This window comes from Cynocephalus volans, chromosome 9 (assembly GCF_027409185.1).
Source record: "Cynocephalus volans isolate mCynVol1 chromosome 9, mCynVol1.pri, whole genome shotgun sequence".
Lineage (NCBI taxonomy): Eukaryota > Metazoa > Chordata > Mammalia > Dermoptera > Cynocephalidae > Cynocephalus > Cynocephalus volans.
Genome location: NC_084468.1, coordinates 63,746,788 through 63,758,793, shown reverse-complemented (window position 1 = coordinate 63,758,793; position 12,006 = coordinate 63,746,788). Strand labels below are relative to the sequence as shown.

Here is a 12,006-nt window from a genome sequence, read left to right as displayed (position 1 = left end):
GATATGTTCTCATCTCTGTTTATAACTCAGTGTGTGCATGTCATGAATTAGACATGGGACATATTTTAAGAGATGATAAAGTAGGGGATAGATTGGGAAATTTTGTGGAGGCAGCACAGGTAGTTAAAAAAAGTGTTATCTTATTTGAGTCTCCAAGATATAAACCAGATATTAAAGTATCTTATTAGTGAGTGGCAGTTAAAACCACACTAATTGGTATGCACATAGAAATGCAACAGAGAAGGAAGTTTAAGTGTATCGGCTCTGTAGCCAGACAGCCTGACACTGTCATTTACTAGCTGTGTGATCATGGACAAGTTAATTAATCTCTCTGAGCTTTGCTTTACGCATCTATAAAACGTATCTACCCTCTAAGGAAGTGTGCAGATTAGATGAGTTATGTGTAAAGCACTTAGAAGAGTCCATGAGCTATCAAAGAACTCAATAAACTTGAGACGATGATGATGATGATTATAATAAATGTAGTAGTTTTTTCCTTCTATTCCATTGTAATAATTTCATAATCTTTTAAGGGCTAGAAAGGTACGTGGAATAGCAGGCAAGTGCCTAGAATCTTTACAGTGGCCATAGAAGTCACCACCAAATGTTTGGTGACTACTGGGAAGATGTCCTAATACAGACATATTTTTCTGACTCATGATAGCCTTCTTTAGTAATCTTGGGCCTTTTGTAGCTTCAGTTACCAAATATATTTTAATAGCTCTCAATCTATAATTTTCCCCTCCCTGAACTTCAGACTTGTACCTCTGCTTATTGGATACCTCCCAACACCTCAAGCGCAGCAGATCCAAACCTGAACTCGTCATACTTGCATGTGAGGTGAGGACAGGGATGATTCAGTTGACTAACTAGCCAGGCTGGTACTTATTTCCTCATAAATCTGTTACAATTTATAAAAGACAACTTTACAAAATAGAGAAGAGGCATTCTTCAGTCAAGGATAAATGAAAAGCCATGCTTCTCTTCTAAAATACTCAACAAGCCAGTTCAAGGAATTCCCTACTTTAAACCATGATGTCATCAGCCACCTAGCCACTGAAGCCCAGAAACTGAGGGCTTCTCTATCTCATTACTCTCATCCTTGTTTTTATAATAAATCACTTTGTGTGTTTTTAATCTGTAATTAAAACTGGAAATCCATGTTGAGTTTCTCTTCCCAGCTTCATGTGTTTTCTTTTTCACCTGGAGTATTTCAGCTGCTTCCAAGCTAATCTTTTGAGCTTTTGACTTGGCTCAAGACCTTCCCCCACACAGTGGCCTGATCATGACTTACCTGGAATACAAATCTGATCAAGTTTCTACACCTGATCAAGTGGCTGGAATTGTTCCCCTTGGCCTATGGTAAAGGCCCTGGGTGACCCCGCCCTTACACCCCAGCTTCCTTATAGCCTCTTTTGACCTCACATTTGTTTCAATAATACTGAACTATTTTCTGTATTTTACCTTTCCGGTCATACTGTTTGGTGACACTGTAATTTTGCTTATGCCTATAACAATTTTCTTTCCATAACCCCCATTCACTCTTCAAGTACAATCTCGAGTAGTCTCTCTACAGGAAGCACTCCCTAATTCACTCAGGCCAGGCTAGGTGAGAGCTTCCTGGGCACTCAGAGATCCCTGGAGCATGCACACCTTGGCCAGTTATTTTCTATACTGTCCAGGCTTTTCTGTCTTGTATCCCTAGCTCTATATCTGAATCATCTGCAATAAATATTCAGTGACAAGGCTGCAGAACGTGTGTGCTGAAGATGTTCAAGCAGAGTTTAACCAGAGGTTCTCAACACTGGCTGCATACAAGAAACATCTAGGGATCTTTTTAAAATTACAGATGGCAACACCTCACTTCAGCCCATTGAAATCAGAAGCTCTGGGAGGGGAGGCTGGGTACTTAGACATTTAAGATCCCTCAATTGATGATTATGTGCAGCTGAGCATGGGAGCCAGTTGGTTAGATGATCACTGGGCAAGGACACAGTAAGTGGTATGCCAGAGACAGATGAAAGTGCTGATGTGTAAGGCACCTCTCATTCATGAAGTTCTGAGATGACTGATGGTGTTATGCTTATTACTTTTCTCAAAATATTTCCCCATATGCTATAAAGGTTGTTTCATTTTGCACTACGTTGATCAGCCAGGCACCAGTCTGTGGGTGACCCCCATAACCTTAATGTTCTTGAAGGAGCATCTGCCACAAATACACACATATATTTATTTAAAATACTATAAAAAAAAACAGTAGCAAGGGGAGGAAAGAGTGGGTTTTTGATGCTTCATACATTCATGTCATAACATTAGGGAAAGAAGTCTCAGATGTAAATCCTGGTTTTCTTGAAACTCCACTTTTGTAATTTTCAAACTTATTCTCGTCTCTTTGTCTATGGTGATCACAGCGATGGACAGTGGGTTTACTTTCTTTTATACTACATGTCTACTGTAACAGAGAGTGCCACACCTTGAGTCTAGATTCTTTTATATTTAACAGAACTTGGTATAAGTTCCACGTGGAATAAAAAAGGCCAGTTTTGGATTATTATTATAAGCATTGTTAGTGTTTGTGGGAAGACCAAGTGACTCTAGTTTATAATTTTCCCATTAAGAGTGTTTTCTAAGAAAAGCAATAAGTTTTAAAAAATCAACAGGAAAACAGTAAAAGGGGGAGGAAATTATTTTTAAATAACCAACCAAGTGTTAGGAGAAAATTGCCCTGGAGTCTTACAATCTCAAAACTAACATTCAAACTCTCAATTTGTTTGATTAAAAAAGTTTAATGAACTGTAAAATAAATACACTTCCATTAAATATTAAATAAATTATTTACAACTTGAAAAAATACTTTTGTCTCCATGCATCTTTATGTACAGAAATAAGACAGCATAAAAAGTGACAATTGAAAGTTTAAAACCATCAGAACCGAAAGGTTCCATTTTCTTCTAATCCTCTGAAAAGAGGATGAACTCATCATGTACGGTTGTGACTTGGCAGTGACTCCGATCTGATATCCTGTGAGAAAATAAAGCATTAGCGATAAGTTCAATTCCAACATAGCTTTCAGAAAATTTCAAATAATAATCATGAATCAGAATTTGTCAGTTTTTTCTTTCCTAGAATGTCTTATGAGAAATGTTAAGAGTTTTTTGGAAACCAACTATCACTTTGGCTTGAATTCCTCTTTCTCATCTGCTTTGTTTATGTGCCTACTTAGAAAATGGCATATGCTCAAACCTGTGGAATCAAATTCTGCTTAATAAAAAAGCAGCAACAATCATGAGAAATAGTTTTCCTAACGAAATCTATGCAGTGGACATAATTAAAAACAAGAATTAAGTGGCTCAGTGTATTTATGATATACAGTTAATTTAGGATAATTAGTACCACAGCATAATAATAGTAGCTACCAGTTAATGGACAGCCACCATGTGCCAGCACAGCATATTCCTTTTCCTAAAATCATTCTGAGACCTACACTGAGAAATCTCAATGCACTAAATAACCCCAAATCCACCCACAGTCATGTCGGTGGTCTTTGCTTCAGCACATTAAGCCAATACGTTAAAAAATTTTGATGCAATAAATGCTGAGTATAGCATTGATATGGATAATTATCCATTTCATGACTTACTGAGCTGATTCTGTAATAGGCTAAGAACATAATGTCTTTAGTTGACCAGTGCTAAATGTAGTGGTTCTCCAAGCATTAGAACCATCTGGACTGTACATTAAAAATGGAAATTCTGGTTCAATAGATTTAGGGTTCAGCTTAGGAATATACATATTTACCAAGCATCTTAAGTAACTCTTAAACCCACTGAAGTTAGGAAAGCGATGACTTATGTATGTGACATCATATTTCCTGAATGTCTCAGTAAAGAAGTTTCTTCTCCTGACTGACTTTAAGTGTGTATTTGATCTCCTTGCCTCCCTCTTCCAGTGGGAGTTTTCTTTATTAGCCACTCACTTTCATTATCAATAAAATATCTCTCCACACCTTCTTACCTTCTACCTACAATATGCTCAGCACTCCCTCTTGATAAAAAATAAAAATATATATTTTTACCAAGCTTTCTCTCAACTTTGTGCCCTCCCTCCCTTTCTACTTCCTTTCTTTAAAAGAATATTCAACATACTGTCTCCACTTCCTCCTGTTTTTAGTGTGAGCATCCTAACTTTGGCTCTGCACCATGTGAGCTCAACCTATCATTACGACCTTATCTCCCCAAACACTCCTTTGAACTAGGCTGTTTTTCACAAGTTGTTAAAATGATCTATTCCATCTCTCAGTATCAGCCTTCCTTTCCCTACATAATTGCTTGTCTCAATCTCATCAGTCCTCTACGGCTCACTTCCAATGCCATCCTGAATACACATTCGTTCCTGCTCCCTAAATGTAGCTCACCAGATTCTACCTTTCATTGGAAACTCCTCATACTCCATGGGTTCCTTTCTTATGACACTTATTTTACTTCCCCTAGTATTCTGGTTCCTTACATACTTTTTTCCTATCTGCTAAACATTAAGTTCTTTGAGAACAGAATTGGTGTCTCTCATGTTTATATCCCTTATAATACTGAGTAAGCACGTAGTTCATTCTCAATGTCGAACTCTATCTCATATTCAAAGAACAGCATTTTAGTATAGCCATTGTTCTTAGTGTATCCATAATGAAGAACACATTCCTTATTGTTCCTGAGATAGAGTGTTATGTTTTTCAAAATATAGGATATGACCTAAAGATATCATTTAAAACTCAAACCTGTAATATTATCTTCCGTTATGCTACGGCATGTGCATTTCCATTTTCTTGTCGAAGTTTCTTTCGTTCTTCAGCTTCTCCTTCATATTCTCTTAAGTATCGTTTTCGAAGCCTTTAGAGAACAAGACATTCTACTTTATCAAAGTTTTATTCATCTATACATTGACAGGGATTTTCATGCATATAGAGCTCCTTTTCATGAGTCCTTATAGACCACTAAGCACTGTATTTGACATTAAACCAAAACCTAAACCCAGCTATAAAACAGTACCAATATTTTTTCTTAAGGGGGCATTTATGTTGACTTTATATAAACATATTTCCAGAGGACTGAGATTTAAATGTGTACTGAGATGCAAACTTTCAGAAGGCATGGAACACATCCATGTGTTTTTTTCTGCAGAACTTAGCACAGCTGCCGTGTACTAGACGGGAAGACGATAGTATAGTTTTACCATAAAAAGACTTTATGCTAGCACAATCTAATTTAAATGATTAGAATTTTTTAAAACAGTCTTCCAAAACAAGTTGGGCTTTATTTTTAAGTACAGATATTTTCTTATAGTTTCATTTGTTGCTACTTTCTATTTTAAAAATTCAGTGGTTTAAAAATTTGTATAAGCAATTCTATTTTTAATAGAACTTTAATCCATCTACTAAATATTATCATTAAATCTTAAGAACTTTTCTTTTGTTGTGATTTTTGAAGAAAACTCACCTCAATTATGAAAGAAAAAAAAAAAAAACCCAGCAACTGTGCCTTAGCATGTGTTAGATGTTTCTAATGCAAGCATAGTATAGGCAAAAAGGAGAAAAGTTGCTGCTTAATTTTCAGTCCTGACATGACAAAGTCTTCTCACAGTTTACCAGAAAATTATGAAATATTTCAAGTTGAATAATTACAAGTTTAATTATTGCAAAACATTTTCCTTAACTAGAAATTGTTTTCTTCTATCCTTCTATGTCAAATAATAATGGTTTGTCTGAGGGTATCTTTCCTAAACACATTTGCATATCTGGCTTGAGGTACTAGAAGGCCAGAATAAACACTAGGGTGTGCAAAACAATTTTAAACCACACATCAAACTTTATGTGCATGATAAAACAGTTTTTTAATGTGTCATTTTATCACTATCTGAATTGAATTTAAAATAATAGTAAATAATGGCAGAAGATAACCCCTTGTTTCCTGAATGGCAATAGTGGTAGCTCCTGTACACAGTCCAGTTGCTAAAGTAATTTACCAAGACCTAAAATTAGAATAAGGTGTCCATTGCTTTTCCCAAGCTCTAGTAGCACCTGAGTCATCATAGAGCCATTCATGCCCTCCCCCACCTTCCCTTACCTAGTGACTTCTGTTTGACAGACAATGCCATTTTGATCAGAACCTGTCAGTGCCTACTACCTGCAACAGTCTAGTTCTGACATTCATTGGTCATGAAGTGGAGTGTGTGATCTGTTATTATGAGCAGAGGGAAGATATTGCTGGAGGGAAACAGTGACAGAATTGTCCTTGTTTTCTACATCATGTCATAGGGTGGAAATGTTTTTATATTATTTGAGTTCCCATACTTTTGTATTTGGCAATAACAAAATAGGCATAAGCTCTAAGTAAATTAGTACCATGCTATGAAATTCCTAACTCACACTTTTGCATTCTAATATGAGCAGAAGACGTACCTCTTCTTAGCTACTGACTTAAAGTTCTTTGTGAGATTTAGTACCAAAGCAGTACATCTGATCTATGAACCAGGCCTTAATTAGCTTCTGGGAGGCTTGCTTAAGCTTAAGATATTCACAGAAGATACCAGCACTTTCAGAGGTTTGGAAGTAACCATAAGCAGAAATATGACATGAAAGAAAACCATCAATTTTTAAGTTCAAAAAATTTTAGATCTTCTGAAAAAGGGCTTTACATATTAAGTTTAAGGGTGGCCAAAGTAATAAAATTTTGACCATATCCTGTGATTTTTGTCAATGAAGTGTAAGGATATAAACCAAAGATCACATGCCACTAATAGAATAATTCTTCTAAAATATGATAGTAAGTGTGATAGAATACTGAAAAAAATTAACCTGCCATTATTTTATTAGGAATTTTTAAGTCATGCCATACTTACTGGACTGTAATAACAACAGCTATAGCTGTGAAGCTCACGGCAGAGACAAAGGCAGCTATGGCTGCTAAAGCGATTTTTGACAAGTCACTGTCAACCATGCTGTGAGTCTTCATGGACTTTTCCCCACATCGTTCACCAAAGTAATCATGATGACATCTGCAAACAAGCCACATTTAAAAATTATGATCACTAAAACATTCTGTATAGGTTAAGCTTACTTTCCAGGTCATAAACAGACATTTAATTCCAACATTTAAAGAAAATATATTCAACCATGTATTTGCATTTCAAAATCATGAAATATAGAATGCATTCTAGTCAAAGATCTATTAATATAAGAACAAGTTGAGATTAGTTTGGGTGTGATATTCCAAGAAGACACACCTTGTCATTCTTTATACTCCTTTTATAACCAACTGATGAGTTCAGTGGCTCATTATATAGTTAATACATGCCACTATCATTTAATGTGCTAGCAGCTTTTTGGGGGGAAAGAGATTAGAACAACATGAAAGATCATGTGAAAAATACCTTTGGGTCCTTTTTTAAAAAAGAGGTTTTTAAAAAATATATATTATAAAATGATAGCTTATACTAGTGGTCAGCAAACTACAGCCCACAGCCCAAATCTGGCCATTTGTAAGGCTTTTAACAGCCTGAAAACTGAGTGGTTTTTTTTTTTACATTTTGATTGGTTATATAACTACATGCATATGAAGCCTAAAATATTTACTATCTGATTCTTTAAGAAAATGTTTGCTGACCTCTGGCTTATACACTGGGAAAATAAATGGTTTCTACAAGCAGGGTTTCAGACACAGTGTTAGAAATACAGAATTCTACATAATTTAGGAAAACTTACTTGCAAGTTACTACCTTCAGGTGCTCTATATATTTGCATTCTCCATGAATACAGAAATTTTGGAATTCTGCATCACATGGATTTTTCTTCTTTCTGTTTCTTCTAGTAGTTCCATTTTTGCCTCCCTTTTTTTTTCTTTTGGGTTTATCTGAAGTCTTTTCACTTTCTGTTTTGTTTTTCATGGGTTTAACTACCTGTTCAACTAAAAAAACAAAACAAGATTTACTGACAACAGTCTTTCTTAATCTTGGATATCATTTTGGAGACATAAGAGAAAGAAGTCATAGCATTGGGAGCTCATGAGGATAATGGCCGTGTTTGTCTCATTAACTAAAACAATATACACACAATAAATGGGCAAAGAGAATACCTGTGCCGTCTGGCACTTAAAAACCTGAAAACCTTTAACACATATTTCGAATTGATTTGTATTATTATCGGTAATAGGAATTATGTGTATAAGAAAATCCATGAAATATTTTAAACATTTCTTGTATTTCTAATACATAGCAAGTTCTTGGAAATGAGCATTAATTTAATTAAACCCAAATCGCAGTTATATGTATTGTTATCCACATGATATGGATGAGGAAACTAAGTTCAGTGAAGACAGACAGGTAAGCTGCCCAAAGACAATCAGCTAGCAAATGGCAGTGTTGGAATGTTAAAACCTGTTGTTTTTCCACTATACTCTTTACTCTTGGAAAATACCAATGCTATTGACTAAAATGGTACTTAAAACAGGACTTGGGGTATACTTGTTGATTTTATTTATTGGCTTTGTGCTCACTATCATAGTTGGGAATTAGTAGCACTATTTGAGGGCAGAAAAAAACTGAAAATTACATGTTAATTTTCTCTAACTCACAGGTTACAACAGATTATAATTAATTGATAGCCTCCAGGGGACTCATTTCTGTGGCTAATCTATTAGAAAACAGGGGTCCAGGAATACTTGTAGTTAATGCTCCAGAGGTTTGTCCTAACTCATCAGATCCACAGAAACTTTTGTTCAGTCTTACAGTTATGCAAGGTGTAGTTCACCCTCATGTTAAAGATAAGAAGGGGTTTTCTATCTTTGTGCTATGCATTTTATAACACTAATCCCTCAATAGGTTTATCTGAACAAGTATTAGCAAGCAGAATCCAATGAAAAGAGAAGACACTATTAGTTATAACAGTCATGTAACACCCATTAAACAGAAAACATTACAAACATAGTGAAGGTTAAAAAGGATATCAAAAATAGAACACCTGTGATTAAAGAAATGACAAATAAATATTATATTTTAGCAGGTTATTACAATAATTAACAAAATAATTAATAATAATTAACAAAAGTCAAATTAGGACCAACGTTTAATAGGTGGTTATGCAATTTTTATATTGAAACTTTCCTCTGATAAAAAAACACAAGTTAGAAAAAGTCCTCTGAAAGAAATATTTTAAATAAATATTACTGTACTTTGTCAGATAGATTAAAAGTTATAAACAGAGACAATAATAGCCACTACGCTAAAGTGTTGCAATAGACATTAACCCCACAGACATTTAACTTAATAGCCTTTCAAAGGAGTTCAACCAATGTTTTCACTCTATTTCACAATGCATTGCAATTTTGAGCACAAGCCATTTGCACCACTAACTATTTGGCCTTCTGAAGTGTTAACAACTTGAAAGATCTTTGAGAGAACAGTTTGTAGACACCTTGATGATCTAATCTTATCCCTCCAAAAATAGGAATTACAAACAAACCCCTTCCCCACTTCACATAAAAGCACAAGTTCAGAAGAAAAGGAGTGAAGTGTTCACTAAAGCTTTTCCCACCTGCCACTCACCCCAGTCCTTGAAGGACCACTATCCTCACCAGTTCTGGGAGCCAGACAGAGGGGGAGGAAACTCAGGTCAGGAAAGAGGAGGCCATAAAGAACTCTTAAACCATCTTGTTCTGCCTCCATAATGGATGCTCCTGGGATATTTAGATCTGATTTATTGATGACCTCTTCTTCCCTCAAACTCTAAAGTAACATGAGGGTAATGAACTATATTTATCTCCTACTTTGGTACCCTCATTTTAAGCAAAAAGTCTTTTTTTAAAGATCAGATAGCAAAAACAAAAGAAACCATGGCTCACTATTATTTAACCAACAAATGGGATTTGGGGTTAAATAAAGATTTTAGCAAATAAAATCTATGCATATTTGTCCTTCTTTAATATTTCCAGAAGGCATTATTATTATTATCATCATCATCACCAGTTTCTCAAGACCTAGTACTTAAAGGCTAAAGTCCAATTCCTCCTGCCCCATTACTTCCTTCTGTTCTCTTGTTTGTGTTAAAATGCGGTTTGGGGCAGGGTGATGTGGAGGGAGGGGATATAAAAGCTAAGACAGAAAGAAGGTAGTAATGGTTAATGTCTACGTCTGTCTCTCAGATGCGGTCATGTGGCACAACGGGAAAGAGCACAGTATCTGGAATCAATCAGATTGGAATTGCAATTGTGGTTCATCTGCTTGCTACCTGTGTAACCTTGGGCAAAACAATCCCCCTTTTTGAGCTTCAGTTACACAACTGTAAAATGAGAACAACAATTCCTACTTAAGTTGCTGTGAAGATAAGATTTAATAGACAGAAAACGTGTGTTAGCACTCCCACTTGAAAATTTGGGGAGCGGCCTTTCCTCTGAAGCAACTTTGCTCTTATAAACCCACACCTCATAGTCTACATTTTCACTTTATCCTCTACTCACCTCTGACTGATTCATCTACTATATAGCCAGATATTTGTGGTTCATTATCATACTCTTCTGAATAGTCATAGTCGGTTCCTGAGGACAGTGCACTACCAGAAGTCATTTCACTCACAGGGGAAGTCTCGCTTCCTGAGGACATCCCACTTCTCAAGGTAACCCCAAATCCATCAGAACTGTGGCCCTCAGAAAATGGTTCCCCTTTCCCAGAGTAGGTGTCATTGAGGTCCAGTGCAGCAGCATAATGGCCTGGAGAAGAAAGAACAAGGGCAGAAAAGAAAAGGTAAAGCAGGGAGCCTTTCTTGCCAGTCAGCTGTGTTAGGCAGAAATGTTTATCTTCTGATAGCAAAGCAGTTATTGCACATGTGCTATTGTTTATGACTGAGTCACTCAAGAAAGCAACTTCACATTCTGCCAACAAGCAAGCTCAGCTGTTCCCATTAGAGTTTCTTCTATCAAGGTTCTTTTCCAGGTAGTTTACATTAATTTCCACATCAAACAAACAAACAAAAACTACCTTCATTAAATCTTCCAAGTTACAAACCAAAAACAAACAAACCCCCCAAAACTGCCAAATAGGCAAATTATCCTAATATAATTATTCAACTGATAGTGTCTAAATATCCCCATCACTTCATATTCCAAATACATTTATGTTTGCTAGAATCCTATCCTGTGCCATTTTAATATGTCCTGGATATAAATATCAGATTTTCTTAACACATGCTCACATTTTAAAAAGTGTAAAACTAAGGGTTAGGATCAAATGATCTCTTAGGTCTCCTTCAGTTGAACTAAAGTACAGGGATTCTCTCCCGCACCCTCGTCCTGGCCAGGACGTCCGAGACACCTGCCCGCTTCTCTCTTCCTCCTGGGGAATCACCTTAGCGGGAAGAGCTACAGGATTCACCTGTGGCGGGACAGAGATGGGAGCGCCAAAGGGGCGTGTTTTTGGAGAAGCAGCCGGCAGAATTCAAGAGGCGACAGCTTCTACCCGCCGTGGGAAAAGCGCCCGGCAGTTTGGAGCCGGCAGGTCCTCACCTGAGCCGAGGATCAAAAGTGACAGCACCACGGGCGCCGCCGACCGCAGCAGCGGGGCTCTCATTGGTCCCTCGGGGCGGCGGCGTCTCCGTCTCTGGGGCAACTCGGTGGGGAGCTGCCGGCCGGAGGAGGGTGGCGGAGCAGACGGGGAAGAGGGTGGCTGTTCTCCAAGGCCGGCCGGGCTCCGGGCGTGGATGCAGCAGCGCCTCGGGCTCGCCTCAGGACCTCTCGGGTGCCACTCGGATACCGGCACCAAGGTGTGCGAACATTCCATAGGCGGGCGCGCACCTGCCGCTTTATAGGCGCGGGCGGGGCGGGAGCACGGGCCGTGACGTCACGCCGTGGGCGGAGGCGGGGGCGGGGCGCCCACCCCAAAGCACACGCGACGGCGGGGCCGCACCTCCCGCGTCCGGGCCTAGACAGCCGCGGCGAAGAAACCGGAACGAAACCTCTAGCTCCCAGG

The 12,006-nt window shown here is 37.7% G+C and overlaps 1 protein-coding gene across 1 annotated transcript; it reads right to left on the bottom strand.

The window, feature by feature from the left end:
- Window positions 1-2,845: 2,845 nt before the first annotated feature.
- Window positions 2,846-11,790, bottom strand: AREG (amphiregulin). The gene is made up of 6 exons (XM_063108675.1): window positions 11,544-11,790; window positions 10,503-10,751; window positions 7,754-7,955; window positions 6,892-7,047; window positions 4,772-4,883; window positions 2,846-3,021 (listed from the first exon to the last, which is right to left on the bottom strand). Exons 1-5 carry the CDS (start codon window positions 11,605-11,607, stop codon window positions 4,790-4,792), a joined length of 765 nt encoding a protein of 254 aa, XP_062964745.1. The 5' UTR covers window positions 11,608-11,790; the 3' UTR covers window positions 2,846-3,021; window positions 4,772-4,789.
- Between the last annotated feature and the right edge of the window lie 216 nt (window positions 11,791-12,006).

Excerpts from the sequence above, each read along its gene's own strand:
- AREG (XM_063108675.1), bottom strand. The coding sequence starts at position 11,607 with ATGAGAGCCCCGCTGCTGCGGTCGGCGGCGCCCGTGGTGCTGTCACTT. Across the intron at positions 7,956-10,502 it reads AGTAGATGAATCAGTCAGAG|TTGAACAGGTAGTTAAACCC; the intron begins GTGAGTAGAGGA and ends TTGTTTTTTTAG. Across the intron at positions 7,048-7,753 it reads CTGAAGGTAGTAACTTGCAA|ATGTCATCATGATTACTTTG; the intron begins GTAAGTTTTCCT and ends GCTTGTTTGCAG.